General features: G+C 40.4%; 1 protein-coding gene across 1 annotated transcript in view; it reads left to right on the top strand.

Annotated features, from left to right (window-relative positions):
• The window catches only part of BRF1 (BRF1 general transcription factor IIIB subunit), a 170,854-nt gene that overhangs the window by 6,254 nt on the left and 141,828 nt on the right, over nucleotides 1-22,772 (top strand). The window contains exon 2 of the mRNA XM_030275131.4: nucleotides 7,419-7,499. Within this exon, the coding sequence (XP_030130991.4) occupies nucleotides 7,419-7,499 (81 nt within the window). The remainder of the gene's footprint in view (nucleotides 1-7,418; nucleotides 7,500-22,772) is intronic.

The raw sequence follows: 22,772 nt of genomic DNA, 5'->3' as shown, positions 1-22,772 counted from the left end.
GAACTGTTTTCACAAGTTGTTTTTTTTTTAAGCTGACAGGAGAAAAACTGAAGCTGAAGAGAGTGAGAGAAAGCTGAGCATGGAGCAAACCTGACAGCCCAGATCTCTCTTCATGTTTTTGTTTAAAGAAGCTGAGAAAGGTGATGGCTGGGACTTCTGACACTAATCAAAGGAGAAGAAAAGTCCCACCTGGGAAGGTTGATGTGCAGGCAGATAGCAGCAAGCTGGAAGATGTAACTGAGAAATACAGCACAAAGAAATGATGCTGCAAGGTGTACTGAGCTTGTGATTCTCAAACACACTGTCTGGGGAAGCTCAGCTTCTTTTGTTCCAGAAATTCCCTTGAAATGCTTGGTAGTAAGTTGAGAAAAACAGATCTGATAAGCATCTTGGTCACAAACCAGGTACTGCTGGTTCTTGCTGTCACTGACTAGCTTCTCTCTGGGGTTCCCCCAAGGCTGCTTATGGCCGGGGACCCCATCCCAGTCCTCAGGGATGTCAGTCCCTGCCCTGGGGACTGCACAGCAGGGCCAGTCTCCAGCTCCCCACTGCCTTGCTCTGCCTACCCACGGACCCTGTAGAGCCAGGCCCATGTGCTGTCTGGCCTCAGCCTATCCTTGTGGCTCTGGTTGGACATTCTGGGGCTGTGTCTGACCTTGTTCCCCTTGCTGGGCCTGACCCTGACTCCCCTGTGCAGTCTGATGTCCTGCCTGGCCTCAGCCCATCCCTGCACCCATGGAGGTGCCTGATGCCCTCAGCTCTGTCTGTCCCTGCCCTATAGAATTCAGAGTCACATCTCTAGTACAAATTTAAATGAGAATTATTAATAAATCTTTAACTTACTTAGTGACTAAGCCTGGAGGTTTTAGGGCAGTGACAAATAGAGGCACAGTCACAGAAACAGGATTCTGCAGTGGGCACTGACAGCATCAGTTCTTCAGCACTGAGTCAGACTCTCTGGCTCTGCTACAGCAAACATGCATTAAGACTCTGCATCTCCAAATGTACATGAGTTTGCAGTGCACTAATTTGAGTCTGGGGGGAGGTTATGTTCTTGCTTTTGCTCATAAGGGGAAATGAAGGTTGTGAACTGGTAATCCTTAACACACCAACAAGTGTTTGTTTTTGCTGTAGGAGGTTCCACAACATTTTTAAGTAGCCTGGTTCAAATTTTGGAATATCAAAGAAGAGTTTATTTCTGCTATTCCAGGTTTTTTTGGCAAGTGAATTATAATTAAGTTACTACAGAGACCCATTAGCACTGCCAGAAATCCTGAATGTGTACTCTCACTCTTCAGAGTCCCATGACAGATTTAATGTATCCTTAGTTCTTTACTAAAGCTGTGGTATGCTCAATGTTTTAGGCATACCTGTGGAAGCTTACTGAAGTATTTTGTTTACTATTTTATCCTTAAAATCTTTATGATTTTACATTGAGACATGTGAGTGACACTGACCTTGCATGCAGAACTTAACAAGAGCTTGCCTTGATCGAAATACTTGTCTTTTGGGGATCTTGGATGTGAAAACTTATGGTCAGCAAACTGGAAAGAAGAGAAGGACTGACTACACAGAGAAAAAAAAAAAAACTTATGTAAAATTTAAGCTGAGCTTACATCTTCTCTATTTTTTTGTCCTGTAGAATTTTTTAAGATGATCAATTACTGTCACAGTGATTGCTAGTGAGACAGTTGGGAAAGGGTATGAGCTCTGTATTTGTGTAGGATTCTTTGCTTTTGCCTACTTCGTTCCTATGTACAATAAAGGATTCCTGTGTATTTTTAAATATTAAAAAAGTGAAAAGAGTAAGGGTTTTGGTTTTTAATTGGTAGTTGTTAATTGGTTTCCATGTAAGATATTGATAGATCAAGTTCTGACATTAAATGTTTCTTACAGTGCAGCTTCAAATAGTCCTGAACTGGGCTCTGCCAATAATGCACGTGATAAACTTGAAATGAAAACACTTGGTATTGAAAAGTTAAAATAATATTAATACCAACAAGTTTCTTTATATTTGTGGTTTTTAGAGATGACACTAATTATGACACTAATCATGGTTAATTTTAAGCTATGCAGAGCGTTCATTATGTCAGTTGCAATACAGAGAAAGGAAGTATGAGTATGGTGGATTTGCAGACTCTTTGATGGAAATCCTGAAGAATATTTACCTGTTCTACTCTGTGCCAGATTTTCTCATTGCAAAACTAATTCATAATCATGCTGTGTTGGCAAGGAAAAGGGGGAACTTCAATCTAAAATAATCATCTGCTATATGTTTTAGTGAGGGAAATCAAATACATTTTGCTTCTCTCCCCAGATCCTCCAGGTGGCAATCGTGCACCAGAGTTATTATGAAGCTTTTTCTGGCATTGAGTCTTTTCCATGCTGTCCCTGGGATGGCAACAACAGAGGATGCTCTGTCAGCTGTGGCAGTGCAGAATAGTGCACATAACTTGGATGCAGACTGATTTCATAGAATTGGGCTAAGTTGGGTTGTGGTGGACGCAACTGTATTTATCTCTACAGTTGGTAGTTAGGAAAATAAGCTATGATGGAATAGATTTAAAGTTTGTTTATGTGAGTTTATGTGGCAGTACTGCTTCAGCAGGCTCTGGTGCCTGCAGACCTGTTAATTTTACTGGAAAAATGAGTGGGAGAAGAATTGTTTCAGTTACAATCTTCAGAACTTGAATCACATAATTTTGCTTTTATAGGTATGATTTGTAGCAGGAGGTTTTCTCACCCTCCTTTTTACTTTTATGGTCTAACTTCAGTAGGAAACTTCATTTTTTTATATTAGATTACCTTGTCTTGCCCAGTTATGAAGCCATTAGTGTGATGCAGTTAGCATTTTTTACCAGATTTTATGCTGGATCTGTAAATACATATATTTGAAATAGAAGGTTTGCCCTTACCTTGTCCTGAAGAAAGAACTGGTGGCTTTTGGGTTTAATTTTACAGGGGAGGATTTTGGTAGGATTGGTCCTATCAGATGGCAGGTGCACTGCAGTTCAGGTTACAAGCAGCTTCATGCACTGTCTTCACTTGCTCATATATGTAGAGGAGGCAAAATCTGAAATGCTGGGAGTGAATCTGTTTCTCCTCCAGGTGTTGAATCTGAAACTTATCATGTCACTACCTGACAGAAAAGTTCCTTTTAAGTGGCTGCTCTTTGCCTCCACATTGTGGAGTGATTTGATAAGTGCTGTTCCTGTTGCCTGTGGTATTTTGTTGCTGTTTAAGATTACCCCAGACTGCAAGCTTTGCTTTCACCTTTTACAGCTTGAGGAGCAGTTTTATGGAGAAGCAGAGTGATGTGACTTTGTTAGGGAGTTGGTGGAGCAAAACAAACTGCAGAGGTGCTTGTGCTGTGAGCAGCAGAGTGGGAATGGCTGCTTTAGGCTAGTGGAGGGATAGTCACTCTAGAACCATGTAATTGTATAATTAGAAAAGACCTTTAAGATTGTAGAGTCCTCATGTTAACCCAGCTCTGACAAGTAGTTTATCACTTGGTCTGGATCTAGAACTGTGTGAGTTTAGACTGAGTATCATCAAGTTTCCTGACATGATCTCCTGCATCTTCAGTTCTGTTGTGTTAAGGCAGTGTAGCCCACTGAGACTACCACACAAAAACTGCAGTAGCTGTGTTTCTGAGCTGCCTAACACATCTCTCCACATCTTCTGTTGTCCAAAATTTCATGTAAATGTCCAAAGCAAACTTGAAGAGAAAAGGAAGCTTCAGTTTTGTGAAGCTGCAAATCTGAGTGAGTTTCTAAAAGTAATCATAGAATATCCTGTGTTGGAAGGGCACCCACAAGGATCATGAACATCCCACTCCTGGCCCTGCACAGGACACCCTAAGAATCACAGCAAATGTCTGAGAGCGTTGTCCAAATGCCTTTTGAATTCTGCCAGTCTTGGTGCTGTGAGCACTTCCCTAGGGAGCCTGTTCCAGTTCCCAACCATCCTCTGGGTGAAAAACCTTTTCCTAAAAGCCAACCATAAAGACACACCTTTATGCCATACCCTCAGGTCCTGGGACAGGCCACCAGGAAGAACAGCTCGGTGTGCGCCCCTCCTCCTCCTCCCAGGAGGAAGCTGGACCTGCAGTGAGGTGTCCTTCAATCTCCTCCAGGCTGAACAGACCAAATGCCCTCAGCTGCTGCTTCACCTCTGGGCCCTTCACTGTCTTCATGGCCCTCCTTTGGACACTCTCATGGCTTTGTGTTTTGAATATTGTGGCACCCAAGCTTTCCCCCAGGACTGGAGGCGAGGCTGTGCCAGTGCAGAGCAGAGTGGGACAGTCCCCTCCCTAACCCTGCTGGAGATGCTGTGCCTGATGTCCCCAGGACACGGCTGGCCCTGCTCAGCAGGTGGGATGAGTGGATGGCAATGGACCTTGGGAGGCACCAGCTCAGGAAGGAGTGCGTTTGAGTTCCTTTAGGGAAATGTACTGTTAATGTTGAAGATTTGGCAGGCAGTACTTGAAGACACCAAATACTTCTCGGATATATTTTTGTATGTCTTGAAAGCTGAATGTGAAAAACCAAAAGCCTGCTTAATTCACTTTTGAAGTTGTGGGGGAAGAATGGAAAAGGTCAAGAAATGTAAAAATTGCAGTTATGCTGGGATGTTAATTTGGTTGTGCCTAGCAATTGCTGTTCCTTTCCTTTGTACTTTTAAATTGCTAGCTTTGTAGGGATTTTTGTCTCTAAATGAATTTGATGATTTCAGTTTTCTTTTTTTAAGAGTTTATCTTTTTATTACCCAGCCGAACAGTTACGTTAATGAGTTCGTTTGCATTTTTCTTGTAAGATTAAAGCTGATGGTCGGACTACATAGTCAATGGCAACATTAGTTTGCAGTTCTGAGAGTGTAAGTGCTCAACAGACTAGTTTTCTGCCAGTTTTCAAAGACAAATGCTAAGCAGAGATGTTCAGCCTTTCCAGTTAACTTGCTGAAAAATGGGTACATCAATTCTGATAGCGGAATCTGTCTTTCAGATCGCTCTGCTGGTGTCTGCTGCAGTCTCTATAGCTTGGAAAGAAATTACTTTATGTATGATGTTATAGCTTGATGGCTAATGAAAAAGGGTCTTAAAAAACAAAATCATTGAAATCTCAAGTTAATTTCATTTTGTTTATATTACTTTGGATTTTAACTCCTGAGTAAGTTAAATTATTTAGTTATTAGTATTGTTTATCACCACTGTGAGATTGTTTTGTGCAAGCTTGTGGTTGGTGTCCTCCTCCCATGTGCTGGTGCTCAAGTGTGGGCTCTCCTGATGCAAATCAGACTAGTGAAGAAGCTTGTAGTAAAGCAAACCTTAAAACAACAAGAAAAAAAAAAGGAAAATGGGAGGCAGAATTTCTGTTTAGATTTGCTACTGAAGAAAAGGAATGTAAAACTATTGCCATCGTTGATATATTTTCTGCCAGGTAAACCATTCATACTAAATGTACACCAAAAATGTTATGCCTTCTTTTGTAGCTTGGTAACCTCTCCCTGGTTTGCTGCATTAGTTTGTTTTCAAGTGTTTATGGAAATACAAGGTTGTACCTGTAAGAATGGCAAGGAGATGTTGCTGTCTCTGATAGTCAAACACAGGGTTGGGAGAGTTACCTCTGTACCCAGTGAGGAGATCACTATTGAATGGTTTTTTTTTCACTTCTTATTAGGATGAAGTATTTAATCTGTGGGGCATTTATGTGAGATCTTGGCACGTGAGGTCAGGAACAAGGGATGACACGAGCTCACCCAGTGTCTTGGACAAACAATGTGTTTTGTTGTTCAAAACTTCTTTTTATGGGGCATTTGAACTTCCCAGGCTCAGAGCTGGGATCTCTCTCCACCCAGATCTCTGGCCACTGGTGTTTCTGCACCAAGGCTTGAACAGGGTTGGCTGTTCCCTCTATAGCTTTGAAGCAGTTTTTATAGGTTTTTTTTAAAATCAGATTTCGGGAAAGAGCTAGGCTAGCCAAATTTGGTTTGTGTTATGGCTAGATTTACCACGTCCAGCTACAGACCAGCTGCACTGTGACAGCAGTGCCACAAGAACTGATTCTTGTTAAAGGATGTGTTAATGAAGTGAAGTTGGTTTCTGTTGTGGATAGCACTGGAAACCTAATTGAAAGCTTAGATGGAAAAATAAGCTGTGAAGGCTGATAGTAATTCTGCAGGAATATTAGCTTATTAGTTTTTCTGGGTTTTGGTTTTGTTTAGTTGTGTTGGGGTTTTTTTTGGTTGTTTTTTTTTTTTTTTTTTTCTCAGTGTAGATGTACATTAAGTGCAACTGAGAGGAGCTAAAAAAGTCTGGTAAGAGTGAACAGTTTAGGTCACAGTTTCTCATCAGTTTTACCTGCCATGGAAGTATCTTATTCAGGTGTATACAAGAAATGCCTTGAGCTGCTTTAAAAAGTGACTTCATTCCCCTCTCTGTGTCTATCCCAAAGCCTTTCTAGTTTGTTCTGAAGAGCTACTCTAGGAGGAGGAAACAGCCACAAGAACTTGAGGAAAAGCTGTAGGCATCATGGACAACAGAAGTCCATTACTAACAAATTGTGTGTTTTCAATCCTGTGCAGTTTAGCTTTTTGTTTGCACTTGCTGCTAAGCTGATGGATTTGGATATCCTGCTTGAGGTACCCTGATTGTTTTTAAAAAACCTTCCTGCTTCAGTGGGAGACTATTTTTGTCCTTGGTAGTTTAATTCCCTGTTCTGCAAGATTGGTTTGCATGAGTAGTTCCACTGGCTCCCAGCAGTCTCTGCATTCAGGCTGCTCAGCATTGGCATGGATGCCCAAACCAGCCTCTAGTTTATGCTGATTTACAACTCAGACTTCTTTTAAGTCTCCAACCTTTCAGGGTGTAAAATTAGCAGTTCTGGACTTGCACTTTTTGTAGCCTAAGTGTTGCTGTGTTTACCTAATGACAAGCTGAAGTTACTTTAAAATAAGTGTTATGTCTGTAGTAGCCAACACAGTCATTATTGAGTGCTAAACATGTTTTATGTTCTGTAATGCCAATAATTACCTATTAAAATTCTGTAAATTCTTCATTGAATATTCTTCAGACAAAAATACTGACTAAGCAATTTTTTCCTCCTTTATTTTGAGAAATGTTTTACAGTGCTGATTTTCATGTTCTGCTTAAAATGGACTTTGGGAGATTTTGGTAGTTTCTTTGGAACTGAGATTGGGAGGGTTTATGGAGCCATGTAATTCTTACGGTATCCCAAGAAAGAAATAATTAGCACAGGGTTGGTACTTGATGTCTTAAGTATTTTCAGACCTTCTTAATGTAGTTTGACATGTTGCAGATTACACAGATACTGATTATATTGTCACAATAAGCTTTATTTTAATATTTAAATTATGTGATTCTCTTTGACATGTCTGGTGTTTGTTTTTTCCCCTAATAGGTGCAGGGAAGACACCGACTTTAGGAGGAGGATTCCACGCCAATCTGGGAAAGGAGTCACGAGCAAAAACTCTACAGAATGGTACTAGCAAATTTTAGTCTTGCTGACATTAATTATTTTTATTAATATGGTTGATACAATTAATTTTTAGTTTTGAATGTGACCTCAAAACCTTGGCAGACCCCTCATTATTCAGTGGACAAATCTGCCTAGTGCTGAATTTTCATTGTGCTCTCATTTGGCTGCTACACCTGATTTATGAGTTCATGTAGCTGACTGACAAATGGTAATGGCACCTGACAGTATTCCTGTGGTTTAAAAGGACTTTTTCAAGGTTGACATGCCCATTGCACCTTTTTATTATCTGTTAAACTTATTGTGACTTTTGGTTGAGTCCATTTTCAGGCTTCTTGAAATAATTTATTAATGTTTATTTATAAGTATAATCCTTCAAATATTTTTAGTCTTAAGCAATGCAAGTGTAAGATAATACATATAAGTAATCATGTGCTTAATATGGGATCATTGAATAGAGAGAGGAAAAATGGAAAAAAGGTTTTAGTGCACAGATGACATTAAAATAAATATTCTCATTACACGCTTTACATTTTAATTGAGCTCTCCATATTCTACACTCGTTAAGGAGGGTGAATAAAACCAGCTTTTATTCCAGGAGCAGAGTGGTCTTCCAGTTTGCTGTTGCTCGTATCAAGGGACAGGAGTTGTCAATTTTTGGTTAATTAATACTCCTGTCTCATGACTCTTGGAGATGACAGCTGATGGACTGTCATAGCAAAGTCTCAGAAGCTGACATGCAATTTACCATGGATGTAAATGGGTTTTACTCATAAGGTACTCATTTGGGGCAGATATTTTAGAGAAGGGTATTTTCCTAAATTAATCTTACATTTGCAATTCAATACAGAAAAGTCTTACCTATATTATACCTCTGTAGGTGTATGACAAGTAAGATTGATCTGATATTATATCTTCACAGGTATAAAGAGGCTAAGATTGATCTGTGTCATTGAAGTATAGTCAGATTACTCAGCATTATTCAGCTGATATATATACAGGTCGTTTTATATACAGAATGTTTTTTTCAGCTGTTTTTACTTAAGAGTATTGAGCCCTGTTTGTTTGGCAAAATAAAGCTTGCACTTTAGGTGAGCTAGTGTCAGTGTCAGGTCTGAAGTTACTATCTTAGGAATTTTAAATTTCCTGTCTAACATGTAACCTGTATAAGCAGTGGGATAAAGCCACTAAACTTAATGAAATCTGGTTTTGGATTAAGGCACTTTAATCAAAATTGTAATTTTGAACAGGCATTTAAAAAATAAATTGGCTTTTTGTGCATAAGAACTTCACAGTTGTCTGTAATTGTAGAAAAGTAAAATGCTGATGGAAGGAAATCTGTCTTGTTGCTTCTTGGAGTGTTTGAATCCTTCAAAAGCCCTTTTGGTTATGCCAAAAGGTAATCACAAGTAAAGACAGTGTAGGCGTTTTCCTAGAATCTAAACACAGCTTTTTTCTTGGATAAGTGTTTGCTCGGGAATATGTCTGAGCATTTTCCTTCCCCACAGCTTTTGTGTGGGGGGCCTCCCTGATCAAAAACAATGATTGTGAGTTGGCTAAAGTATATCAGCAATGTATGCAAAAAAATTTAGTTGCTTTACATGTACTTATCTCCCAGTCTTGAAACAGGAAAATATTTTGTTTTTTTAGTTACACCTCTCTGAAGCTTTTTGCAGGTTTTCTTCTATTTTTTTCCTGTGTCTATCCTTTATATAAGGAGCAAGTATTTGGTCTTTGATTTCTGTAGCCAACCTTCATTTGTCATGCTGCCAATCTATCTCTGGGAAAGTTCAGCGAGCTAAGTGATGTTCTTGCTCAGTCCCAGGCATGACAACAGCAGCTGATATTTCAGGTAGAGCAATTGGTGTTTGAAAGGCTTTTCTGTCGCTGTATAATGAGCCAGTTGTCTGCTGCTTTTCACACTTCTGGCTTTACATAGTTTTTAATTGCAAATTGAGCTACGTCAAAGAACTTACAAAATCTCACCCTGTCACTGTGGGCCAACGATCATGGCTTTTTTTTGGGGGTGAAATTATGTGAAATATCCGTCACGGTTAGACTTGAAAGTGTAGCAAGGTATATGAAATTATTAGACGTATTTTAAAGGAGAGGTATGGAGTTGTTCACTGAATGTATGAAAAATGAACAGTTATAAAAAATACTGAGCTACTTATTTATTTGCTGGTGCCACTCTGTTGGCATTTGCAAAGTGAGCTGTGCTGCAGTTGAGGTGCTGAACTCGCTCCCGTGGGGATGCTGGCGCAGGACATCCTGCGAGGGCGGCTGCTGCTGCTGCTGCTGCCTTCAGTGCTGGGAACACACGATTCTCTCCTGTGCTATCACTGCTCCATGTTATTCCCTCCTGCTGAAGGGAAGAGCCAGCCCTAGGAAGCAGGGATGGGCGGTGGATGAAGTCCCCAGAGTGCTGCAGAGCAGCTGAGAGCCCGTGTGTGGTCCGAGAGCGCTGGCAGGTCTCGCTCTGTGCCTGCTCTGCTTGCCAGCAACCTGCAGGGAAAAGTCCAGCCATGGAGCAGGGACTTGCTGGGTTTTAAAAAACAACCACCTCTCCCTGCTATTCCTCCATCCCTCCACTCCTTCCCCATGTGGTTTGGGCCAAATTCTTCCTTACTGTAAAGTCTGGCTTTCCAGGGGAGGTCGAAGGGAGGTGATCTGGTCTCACTGTCTCTTAATTACCAGCAGAGCAGCTGGGCTTGGCTGAGTGTATGATGCTGCTGTTTTTTGAGGCTTTTAATGAAAGGATGTTTAGAATTAGATGAAGAATAGTTTTGCATTAGAATGCTTAAGGCAATAACTTTTTTTCTTCCATGCATTCTAAAGTGAAGAAATGCAAAAGTAAAATCTCTCAGCAACTGCTTATCAGTTCTGGACTCTTCTACAAAATTATGGTGTGCATTGGTGTTTTTATAAATATGTGTATTTATGCTCTAAACAAAGCCATGGGCAGGCAAAAACCTGAACATTTTGTAGTTTTCGTGTTTGTGTAAGAATGTCCATTACACAGAACTAGTCTCCCTTACCAGACATGCCTTTGCTGTACCTTTCCTCTCTATTTATAATGCAGCAGGGCATGGCTGTTCAGTTTCTCCCTTGATTTTATGAACCAGCTTATGTTTGTGTCTATTTGTTTGGGAATTGGCTGCTTACAGAAACTGGAGTCTTGTTTACACTTGCTAAAATATTTATGCAGAGAAGATTTAATACTGTTGAATTTGTTCATAATCACTTTGATTTTCAGAGTGCAGTACTGTGCTAATTGAGTGTATGAAGCTCCACAAGTTCAACAAGCTCAGGCCCACAAAATGCTTTGTATCTGTGCACACAGACCTCATTTTTGTAGTAAAAACCTGCACACCTGTGAGATGAAGTAGTGTTTCAGCTTCAACTTCGTTTTAAGGGATATGGCAAAAGAGCTAAATAGTACTGATTTTCTGAAAAAGAAGAATTATGAATAAAATACCAGCTCAGAGGGGGGACTCTTTGACCAGACATCTTCCTCTATTTCTGAGCTTCTTCAAATTTCTACAGTATTGGTCAACACTTACAGTTACTTCCAGAGCTGAAATGAAGAGTGATGTCTCTTTAAATCACATTTTACAGTTCCGTGCTGCATTACATAATCTCTCTAAATAGCCAGTTTATTCTTGTTTCCTTGCAGGCAATCTGCTCTCACTGTATCAGTGTCAGAGTCGTTGTTACAAGGGAGTTGTTCTTGACTTGGAGCTCTGATGTTTTCAATAGTCTTCAGTGACCAAAAAGAAAAGGGAGAGGGGGAGGAGGGTCAATGGCATGATTATATATATGTTATATCATTATTGAAAGTTTCAGTTGCAGATATTCAAATTTGGTTTAAACTAAGTTTGAAGATTGCAGCTGCATCTGGTGTAATCCAATTTCTGAACTTTTGTGCTGTGTTGTTATTTCTTTAAATGAATGTGTGTTTTCCCTCAGTCCTCTTAAATACCAAACATAGCTAACAGTATTTTAATGCTAAATAGGAAAGTGTTTCTGAAGATGGTCTGTAATGCATTTTTTACTGTTTACATTTAAACTATTTTCTTAATTCTTTAACATTTGTTGTCATCACTCATTTTATAGCTGGTTTGTTACAAGTGATTATGGAGGGTTGTGCTTCCTCCCAGAACTATGCATTGAGAATTAGAACAGGACAATATATTACACATGTGAAGAACAGAAGTATCCAAAGGGGAGGAACAGAAAGCACTGTTTAACAAAGCTAGAACAGCAAGGGAAGGGAGAATAGTGGAATCCTAGAATAACTGAGATTGGAAGAGACCTCTGGAGGCTGACAAAACGGTGGCTTTGAAGTTGCATTAAGCTGCTGAGGGCCTAGGGCAGCTGAACTCCAGTTTTTACCAAGGCATGATAGCAGTTTCCTTGGACAACCTGTTTTCCAATGGTTGGCTACCCTCACTGTGAGGAATTTTTTCTTTGTGTCGAGTCAGAACTTATTTTGATGAAATGTGACTCTTGCTTCTTGTCCTTTTGCTGTGCATCTCTGGTGCTGCAGCTCTAGCTCCATCTTTATAACCTCCTACTGCAAAGCTGAAGGCACCAAAGAGAATTCTTCCTCAGCTTTCTTGAGACTCAGCAAATTCATCTGTCAGCCTCATCCATGTGCTGCAGTCTCCAAATCATCATAAGGACTCTCTGCTGGACTTGCTCCAATATGTCAATGCCTCTTCTGCAGAGGAGTCCTGAACTGGACAGAGTACTCTAAATATAGTTTGACAAGTGCTCAACAGGGGATGATAATCACTTCTCTGGACCTGCTGGCTGCAGTTTTAATAACATGGCTCTGGGATGAAATTAACCTTCAGTGCTGTGATTGGGTGCTGCTGAGCCATGTTCAGCTTTTTGTCCATGAGGAACCTAGACCCTTTCCTGCAAAAAAGTCAAACAGTCCCCAGCCTGTGTTTTTGCCCTGCAGTTTTTCTGTCCCAGGTGCATAAAAATTGCATGTGGTTCATGAGGCTTCTGTCTGCTCATTTCTGCAGCATCTTAAGATTCCTCTGAATAGTGACTCTGCCCATCAGCATTTTGGCCACTCTTCCAATGGGATGTCATCTGTAGCTGGCAAAGGAAACCTCCTGGCCTATTGTTTATGTTAATGAAGGCATTAAACAGTATTGATCCCAGTGTAAGTCTGATGGTGAAAGTGCTGAGCACTACTCTTTGAACCAGGCCAGCCTTTCAGCCAAGTTGCAGTTCACTGGACTAGTCCAGATCTCTACCAGGGAGAATGATGAAATGGGATGAGGGAAGAGCTGTAGTTAGAATTTATCTTGACTACACTCTAGCTGTTGCAGCTGGGCATGACCTACCCTCACTGAATCTGTGCTGCCAATTCCTGGTTACCTACTCAGGTTTTGTATGTCTGGAAATGGTTTCCAGGTAGATCTGTAGCCTTCCAGGAGGCTGAGAGGAGCCTGACCCACCTTTGGAGTCCTTCTTCTCCCTCTGGAAGAGAAGCCTGATGCTTGCTGCCTTCTAGTCAGAGAGAACTTCTTCAAATTTCTACAACTTTTTGAAGATGGCAGAGATTACTCTTTTTACTGTCTCCCTTTGCGTTTTCAGATGTGTCCTGTCAAGTCCAATTAACTTGAGTGTGTAGACTGTACTTAAGGGAGCCCTTGCTCAGTCTTTGTTTGCCATGGATAGTTGCCTACCTCTTCTCTCAACCAACTGAAGCCCTCTGCAATCAAGTGTTGTAATTATGCTACCCATCTTCTTCACACCCCTCAAGATCTTGTTTATCTTGGGTTGCTCTAACCAAGCCTGCCATCAGACTTTGCATCCTCCACCACTTCTTCCTTTCCAAAGAGTGGTAGGTGTATCACAACTTCTGCTTGACCTGTTCCTGATGTGCTCTGGAATTCCACTGGATTGCCTGTGACCCACTGTGGTTCTTCTACAGCAGCTGCTGGGGTGGATGCAGTTCACCATGAGAACCTGGAGGTCTTCCTGCTTTCTAAAGAAGGTTTCATCTTCAGGATTAGATGGTCTGTGTGGATGCTTGTGACTATTTCCTTTGGTCCTGCCTCTGATGCAGACCTGTTTACTCTTTATTGGCCTGTCAATCGTTTTTTAGCAGAGCTTCACACTTTCAAGCTGTTTCTTTGTATAGAATGAATCCCTGTCACCATCCCTGTCTGTCCTTGTGCAGCCTGTTACCATCCATCTCATTACTCCAGGCACGTGAGCTGTTCCACAGTGGGTCTGTAACTCCCCAGTGAATTTGTAGTTTTGCAGCTGTGCATAGGCTTTAAAGTCTTCCAGACTCCTTTGTTAGATGCAATCTTTTCTTTGGCTCTTCCTCCTCTATCAATTCCTGTCCCCAGCTTTGATTTCAATAATGAAACTTCTAGTCTAGGCTCTCTGCCATTATCTTGTCCTTCTTGCCTTCATTTCTGTTGTGATAGAAGCTAATCCTAATCCTCTCATCTCTGTGTTTACTAGCACCACATTGAGTTTTCTCTTGGTGTCTTTTAAAGTAATCATTGCTTAAAGTTCTCCTTTTCTCGTTTTGCTTCATATCTTCCTAAATTTCTTTACTCACTAAGGCTTTGAAAGACTTCCTCTTCTATCCAGACCATTGCTTCAGTTTTACCCTTTGATCTGCCTACTGCCTTGTCCCTTATGAGTCCTCTGTTATCATTCATTAGCAATTTCTCTCTCCTCCATTTCCTTCATCTTCACATTTCATATGTTAACTTCCCCAATCTCTCTTTGAAAGAGGATAAGGGGGCATCTTCTCCTTTTCATTTGGGATGATATTACATGTTTTTCGTGTGTGAGTGTGTTTGGTTGGGTGGTGGATTTTTTGTTGTTTGTTTTGTTTGGTGGTTGATGTTTCAAGTCCAACCTTTTCCCTTGGTAAACTTCTTCAACCCCAACATAACTCTTCCATCTAATCCTATGTCATGGCTGGACATAGGTGGCAAAATTTAGATGTCTGTGTGAGCTCCTGTTTCTCATCTCCTTTCAGAGGCTCTGCATAGAGGCAGACAGATTTAGGGTGTGATTAATTAAATCCGAAAGGAAGTCAATGACTCATTCTCTGAAGCGTCTGTTTCTCTTCACTCACTGAAAGGAAGTCTATATTGACTAAGCCCAGTCACTCATCTCTGAAGATAAGGGTGATGAATTGTAGGCTTTGGTGTCTGCTGAATCTGTCTGTATTTGTGTATCTCCTTGTTGACACAGAGTTAACGTGGCCAAAACTGATCTAGAATTGCATCCAACTGTTCTGGCCTTTTGTATGTTAACAAGTTCAAACTTCTTCCCACTGAGGCCACTCACAGCTTTCTTTCCTCCTGTCTTGTAGATCCACCCTCTCCAGCATCTGCTAAGCTATGGATGTGTCCTAGCCATAACACTCACATATTTGTTTCTTGAATAAGTGTTTCTTGACTTTCTTACTCTTTCTCTCTCATCAGAACATGCTCCAGAGCCAGGAATGCAGAAAAGTTGTGACCTGGAATGCTAATTCTTTGGTCCTTAACTTCTTCATCAAACAATTTTTAAAGGAATGTTGTTTTCCCCGGTTGTTTGCCCTTTCACATTTGTGATTGCTATTACTGATCACACAACAATTCAACAGGGAACTTCCCTGGTGTTACTGGGCTGTTGTGTTTGACTTCCAGCTTGCTGGACCTCTGTGCTTCTGAGGCTTGCTTGGATGTCAGTAACTGTGGGCTCTCCTGGTCCTCTGCTTCAGTGCAGGCTCTGGTAAGTTCCACAGCCTGATGCTCGACTCCCTGGTGGCTGAATCCTCAGGGTATCTCAGTATCTTGCACACTTTTCTCAGAGCTTCATGTTCCAGGGTAACTGCACTAATCAGCAAAGACTTGAAGAGATGGAAACCACACATACTTAAGGAAAACAAACAAAAAACTACTCTTTAGCCAGCACGAGGTACTGCAAGAATTTGGGTAAAAGCAGAAAATTGTATTTCCCTGCCTGTTTCCGTGTTACTCTAAAGTTTGATTCAGAGGCCTCTGAGAGAGCTGGGATCCTTCTGGTTGGTACTCTGGCTTCTCCTTAGGCACATGGAGAATCTCTTCAATCTCATTTTGCTAATGAGACCCTGTCCTTCATCATCTCCAGTTACCTTTGTTGAAAGACCACTAGAGTCCATCAGCCGATCAGGAACAGCCTTTTGGTTATACATTGATTACTTAGTTTCTACTTGAGTTGAAATTTGAACATTTTTATTGTTTTAAATCTTGGCCATTTTTGTGTTTTGCTGGGGAATGATGAATAAAGTACCTGTCATGGGGATGCTTTTGATGTGCTCTTTGTCCTTACAGGGACAGTTTAATGGGGAAGAGTCCATGTGTCCTTTAATGAGATCTGTTAAGTTTCTAAGAAGAAGATCTGGGATCCTTTAAGAGTAGAGGATCTGCTGGAGATAATGCCCAGATTTTGCTCAGAGGCTGATTGACGACTTATAACTTTGAGCACAGCAGTCCACTGGGTTGAAATATGTGAGTCAAACTTTGCTGGTCTTCCTAACTTTGTTCCTGTGTTTGCTTAGCTAGAAAAGGGAAAAGTTAGAAAAGGCATTTCTAAAATTCCTCGGAGGTGTTAGTTCAGTCTGTATATGGCTGAGTAAACAGAGATTGTCCTCTGACTGAGGACAGTCTGTATTGTTACCTTTTCTTTTAATTTTGAAGGTTGTCTTTGAAGTTGAAAAAAAAAAAAATTGCAGTCTTAATCAAATGAGTTAACATGACTTGTGTTGACTTAACTAATAACTGGATATATTTGCATGTTCAGCTGCTTTGAACTGGCCTGTTTGTGACTCTGGAGTTAAAAGCATCTTTCATGATTCCTTTGCTCTGTCTCCTCGCTGGTCTCTGCTCTGTCTCTTGGTTTATTAGCTGGCTGTGGGCAAGAGAACTCTTGTGGCAGGGAAGCACAAATCTCTCCTTCATTTTATCAAACAAGAGAAGAAATGCCCTCTAAAGTTCTTCACACTTGTGAAATTTCTCTTTGGATATTAAAGTTTTGGCCTTTTTTTATCTCCAAATTTGTCTCTGTTAAATTTGACAGTTTCTCTGTGACAGAGTAGCATGATACTGATCCCATTTGTGGAATTCACTGATGGAGATTTATCTCCCTGCAGCCTTCTGTAGGTAATTGAAACCTGTCATTTCTCTTGAGAACAATTCTGTACTTAAAGATAGTTTAACTAGTAGGCTAATTTTTAAAAAAAATATTTGCTTTTTATAGTACTATTCATGAGGAAATTAACTTGGATATTAATAGGTTTATCTTCCTTCTTGTGCAGTGTGGTAGAAAATAAGTAACCACCTCTCTCCTTCCTCTCCCTCTAGTAATATCTATACATTTCAATGCAAGTAATGTGCCTCTTCTAACAAGCATCTGAATTAAGCCATTTTGGCTTTGAAATGTTGTTAGACAAGCAGGTAATACTCCAGGTAATACAGCTTTGGTTTAAGTTCCAGGTAACTGCTGCTTTCTTTTTTGATAATGAAAGAAAATGTACATCACTTTTGTGACATTGGACTGTCTTAAACATTGAAACGTGAGTTTTGAAGTGTTTGTGTCATTTTATAGGCACTGTGGCTCAAAACTTGAGAGGAAGGTTGTTGTTGCTTTTTAATGCTGCGTTCTCTGATAGTACTAAGTTCTTGTCATGTATTGAAAGTGCTTTTTGTTTTGCTCTGTGGAATAAATTGGAGTGCTGGTGATGTGGCAGCACAGGAAAGCATTCCCTAAGCCCAAGGGTCTGCAAGCATGATTTGCTTTTGGAGGTATTGCATTTTTTTGAAGATTGTTTTTCTGTAATGATAGCCACAGCATTAAACTTGTGGACCTCTGTAGTAATACAACAGAAAAAATTCAGAAACTACTGGGTTTCTCTATCAGGTGTGAAATGTGTGTCAGTGGGGGCTTCCTGTATCCAGTACAGCCACACCAGCAAATTTATTAGCAGGCTGACCTATGTTAGCCCTCTGCTCAAAAAAAGAAACCACCAAAAGCCTCAGAACCAAACTCTGGTCCCAGCCTGCTCTGTGCACACAAGAGGTTCTCTTTCACCGGGGTGATTGCAGGCCTGGGGTTTGCTGCCCTCCCTGCAGGTTGTGTTAATAGGTTTAGCCCCAGAGGGCTGATTTGGTGTGGTGTGTGGGAAGGGGCTGTTGTGTAAAGGGATGGGAACTCCTCTGGGTGGTATTGCCATCAGAATCCTGCAGCTCTGGAGTCCAGTTCCACCTTGTAACAGCAAAGCCAGTTCAATCCCAGCCTTTCCCATCCCTCAACTGCCCCTTCCCACCCCCTTCATCCGTAACTTGGGCAGTGCACCTCTTTACTGGGGCAGTGAAAAGATCTGGGTTTCACAAGCAAAATAAAAACATAAGAAGAACCAACCCTTGTTTTCCTTTTATCATTTCACTCCTCCACATGGCAGCATAGATTGGAGGAGGCAGTGGGTGACGCAGAGATGAGCAGGAGCCTCTTAAACCCATTCTGCAGCAGGAGAGGCTGAACACAGAGCTGCGTAGTGAGCTTCTCTCTCTTTTCCTTTTTTCTCTTAGTGTTTTTTAAACATTTATTTATAACCCACTGTCCTGTTACGTTCAGTCCTGCACAGTTAGAGTGAAGGAAGGTGTTTTCTGTTCTTTTGGCTTGACTTAATATGAGTGGGAAGACTTCTAGCAATGTTCTGTTCATTGACTGCTGCTGGCAGATGGATGCTCTCCGCTTGAAGTGCCTCAGGCCTTGATATCTTCCGTTTTCTCCCCCTCCCTCCTCCCAGCACTCACCCCGGAGTGTGCAGCCTGTGCTAATTTAGTCACAACTTAAAAGGAGTGATGAAGAAGAAATGCTCAGCTCTAATAGAATTCTTGTCGCTCATGACATCTTTGTGGAGCACATTTTCATTTCAGGATCCCTAAGGATTTTTTCCAGCAGTGTGTATGAGATGTTCTGTGATGCTTCGATGGAGCAGCAGTAAAATTTGTAATGCATTTTAGGACCAAGATTCTAATTCTGTTTATATATTAATCAGTTTAGAAAATACAGCATACATGACATCCAGTCTGATATTTTTCAAGTATATATGTAACTCAGGCTTGACTGTTTCTGGTTCTGAGGTAGCTTTTCTATCTGTCTGATCTACAAAGCAAACCTTTAAACAATCATTTGATTAACCTAATATTTTAAAACATTTGAACCAATTACTGTATTTTACTAAACTGGGTGTTCCTATGTCAGTTTTCCTTACTTACTGTCAGAAGTCAGCTGATGTTAGGTCTGAGGAGTTTGAATAATTTTTCAACAGAATCACAAAATTTTACCATTTGCTGCTAAAAATTGCATGTATTTTTAATGGAAAAAAAAAGCCAAATTATACACAACCAGACTTAAAAGCTGATCTTCTGTGCTGACGACTATGCCTTAACTTGGTGGATGTTTTCAAAATCCTGTACAACCTGAATCACCAGGTGGTGCTGTTACACACTGCTCAAAACATGCCTGGAAAATAAGTTTCAATTCTGCCACTGCCGTACTTATTCAAGTGTAATTTCATGGGAGGAGTAGTGAGGAAGAGAATTTCTTTCTTCAACCATGTCTTTAAGGTAGAGCCTTTCCTGAAAATTTTGGGTTTGCTCTTGTGAGAGCTGCTCAGGGCGGAATTTTCTCTCACATGGTTTATGACCATCATTGATGTAAAAATGTTTTATGGGATAATTTAGGAGGTTGAATGCTGGCTGTGTGGGACCATGTCTGGACTGTGGCCAGTGTGATTCCTTCTTGGGTGCTGAGATTATGAAGGCTTGAAATAAGGAATGAAGGAGTGTAATAATGCAAATATTGAATGTTTTAGCAAAGGTGAAAAGCTGAAGAGTGATATCTCTTCATGAGCTGGACATAACCTGTTTCATGAATAAGATATAATTTAACTTGGTGACTTTGGACGGGCAAGAACTCCAGTCTCCTCTGGAAAGACTCTTACAAAATAAATCCAGGCTCCTAATGCTCACAATTTCTTTTTGATATCTTCAGTAAATGTAATGCTTTTTCTCTTATTTAGAAAAAAACTTCGCAACATACATATAAAATGTAATTTTTTCCCCTCAGCAGCTGAAACTTAATTAGAGTTGTAAAGAAAGATGCTTTTTTCCTAGGGCTTTGCAGAACTGGTTGTTTATGGTTAAATGTGGAATGGGAACTCATGAGTTTAAAGTTGCAAATTAATCCTTTAGTGAAGATGTTTTTCCCCTCTTTGTACTCAAATAATTGAATCATTTTGGACAATAAAAACAGCTAAGTACTAGGCTGCTTAGACTAAACCTAAGTAGTGCTAAACATGTAGCTAGAAATGAAAGAAGTTTAAGTAATTGCAGGAGGGGGGGAGAATTCTCAAATGCATACCCCTCCTGAGAAGGCATTGTTATTGCTGTAATTTTAGATGTAAGTTCTTACATTAAGAATGTAACACTTGAAAAATGAATGTTACTATTTCCTACACAGAAATTTTTCTTTTTAACTTTGTTTTCTAATAGACATTATAAGCAAATGACACTTAAAAGCAGAGAGAGAAGTACAGCATGGTCTCCTTAACCCCAGGCTCCAGTGTGGCAAGCTGGGTTTAGCATACTTAAGCCTGGTTTTGATCCATGCTGTGTAAACCTGCCCTGGCTGTCAGCAGGAGCTGTATTTGCTTGGCATTACTGTTTGGGACGCCAACTATGTAGCTAGAGGATGGCTTTAATCACCGAGATTTAAAGCCTTCATGCTGTTACAACAAAGCTGTCCCAAACAAACACAGCGAAAATTAATTGAAAAGGCCATTGATTGCTTAGGTGTTTAAAGTCAGTTCAGAGGATTCCTGTGTTTCCAACCTAAAGAGGCTTCTCTTAAGTTTGAACAATAGAAAAATCAAACATGGATCTTTCTTCAAAGAAAGGTCATTAGCACTGAATGCCACAAAACAAGTGGCTAATTATATCCAAATGTGTGACTCCCTAAGAAGTTATATTATGCAAATGAGCTTATAAATGGGTTTTTAATATAATCAGTTAGAAATGGGATTTTTAGAAGAAAGCTGTATACTCTTCCTTTATGTGCCATTATTTGTACTTTTGGGTAGTATATTATGAAAAGCATAATATTACGAAAGCAGATTAGGATCACTGCTCCAGTTTCTGAGGTTCACACAGAACTGGGTTTGTGCAATCACTTGGGATGTGCAGGAATTACATCCACACCTTCTTCTGTATGGCTGTCATTCCTTAGAGAGCAAATATTGATTAATGTTTCCATTGTACCTTTGATTGCTCTTATAAATCAGTAGTCAGGGAAAGCACTCCGTCCATTTTTACAGTAGGAATCATGAATTTGCTACTTTGCTTTGTATTCCATCCACTTAGGATGAATTTCTGAGAATGGGTTACTCTGCTGACACTGGTCATTAGGTCTGGTCTGAGGTTTGAGGGTTTTTTGGTAACGATACAGAACTAAGGAACCTGAAGTTTCTTGTTTCCTGTCCTTACAAAATTGATGTATAAGACAAAGCCACCTTCAATGTCCTTCCTTTTTAGAAAGCATCATATTATCTTGTCTAAAAGGGAGGCATAAATATTGTGGTTTCCAGCCATGCTCTCACAGGTTTGCACAGGTGCTGAAGCATGGGTGATCATCCTTAAAAGTCATCCTGGTACTTATTTCCAGAGTTTGGCAGAGCCAGTTGATGCATTTCTGGTTCCACTGTGCATGTGTGCATATATGTGCAAGCTCAGATGTATAGAAATACTTCTACAGGGGAAAAGAGAATTTGTAAATTAGGAGATGGATGTCTTTGCTCATGGCATGTAGTGACAAGACAAGGGGGACTGGCTTTAAGCTGAAGGAGGTTGGGTTTGGATTAGATATTAGGAAGAAGTTCCCTTTAAGGCTGATGAGACAGTGGCTGATGCTGCTTGGGGAAGCTGCCCCACCCCTGGAAGTGTTCAAGGATAGGTTGGATGGTGCTTGGAGCAACCTGGTCTGGTGTCCCTGCCCATGGCAAGGGGGGTTGGAGCTGGATTATCTTTAGGTCCCTTCTAGCCAAAACCATTCTGTGATCCCATGATGTTTTATAACCTTAGACAAAGCATAGAAGTTGTGTGTTACTGATGAGCTTCACTCAAGGCTTGTGGCTGCACTTCTTGCCAAGGCTTGTCTCATTTCTCTTTCTTGCTCTGGCTGATCCTGTAGAAAATGGACTTTTTGTCTTTTTTCCTTGCGTTGTGTCTCAGCACAAAATTTTCAGAGCACTGGGAGCTGGTGCAAGGGGTGGTGGTGGGATGTTGTGGGAAGGGAATGTTGGATTTCCCCTTTCCATTGTACCTGGCAACTTCATCCTCTGCTATTTTACCTGATTTATTATGTAAGAAAAAAGTAGATTTCTTCTAATCCAAGAAGGATAGGGAAAGTGCTCTTAGAAAAAATAAAATTACAAAAAGTACAGGCCTAGCTGGTCCAGTTGAATCTAGAGTGCAGGCTGAGTTTTTTGTGTGTCCTCTCCTGCTTTTTACTCTACGTTTGCTGTGCAGTAAAGAGAGAAAAACAGACTTGATATGAAAATGCAGTAAATCACTAATAGCTCTTAATTTATCATTCACTCCTCTCTAATTACCAGCCTCCATTTTAAATGTGAGATGAATCCTCACAATTTGCTAATCCAAATTCATCCTAATTTTCAAAGGTGAGGATGAAGCTGTCCTCCTATTGTCAACAAATCAGCATCTATAAATTAGGAGATTTTAGAGGGGTTCCCTTATTATCCTGGGTCCCATACAACTTGCCAAATCCAAACGGTGTTATGTTTGCTTGCTCCCTCATTGGGAAAGCTCAGGGAAAATAGCTAGAAATAAAAGTATTGAGTGTCAGCAGAAATCCTGTCAGTGATTTCACAGCAGTACTAATATGAGTGAATAGCTTTGCAAATACAGTCCCTTTCCACCTTAAAAAAGATTTCTATATCTAAAGGTTTCTTCTTTGTAGAAGGAAGGAGGTGGAGAAATAATCTGACATATTTAGCTACATGAAATCTTGTTTCTAAACTTAAATACAAGGAAAATAATTTACAAGGTTGCTTAGTGATACTGTGGGAAAACGTGTATCTTGAGACTATTCAAAGGCATCTCAAAGTAGATTTAGAAACTATGGCTCCTGACAAGCACTAGGAAAAAAAAAAAAATACTGCTTCTGGTGCAAGCTGAATCA

This window comes from Taeniopygia guttata, chromosome 5 (genome assembly GCF_048771995.1).
Source record: "Taeniopygia guttata chromosome 5, bTaeGut7.mat, whole genome shotgun sequence".
NCBI lineage: Eukaryota > Metazoa > Chordata > Aves > Passeriformes > Estrildidae > Taeniopygia > Taeniopygia guttata.
The sequence above is the reverse complement of the archived record's forward strand: the minus strand, read 5'-3'. Positions and strand labels throughout refer to the sequence as shown.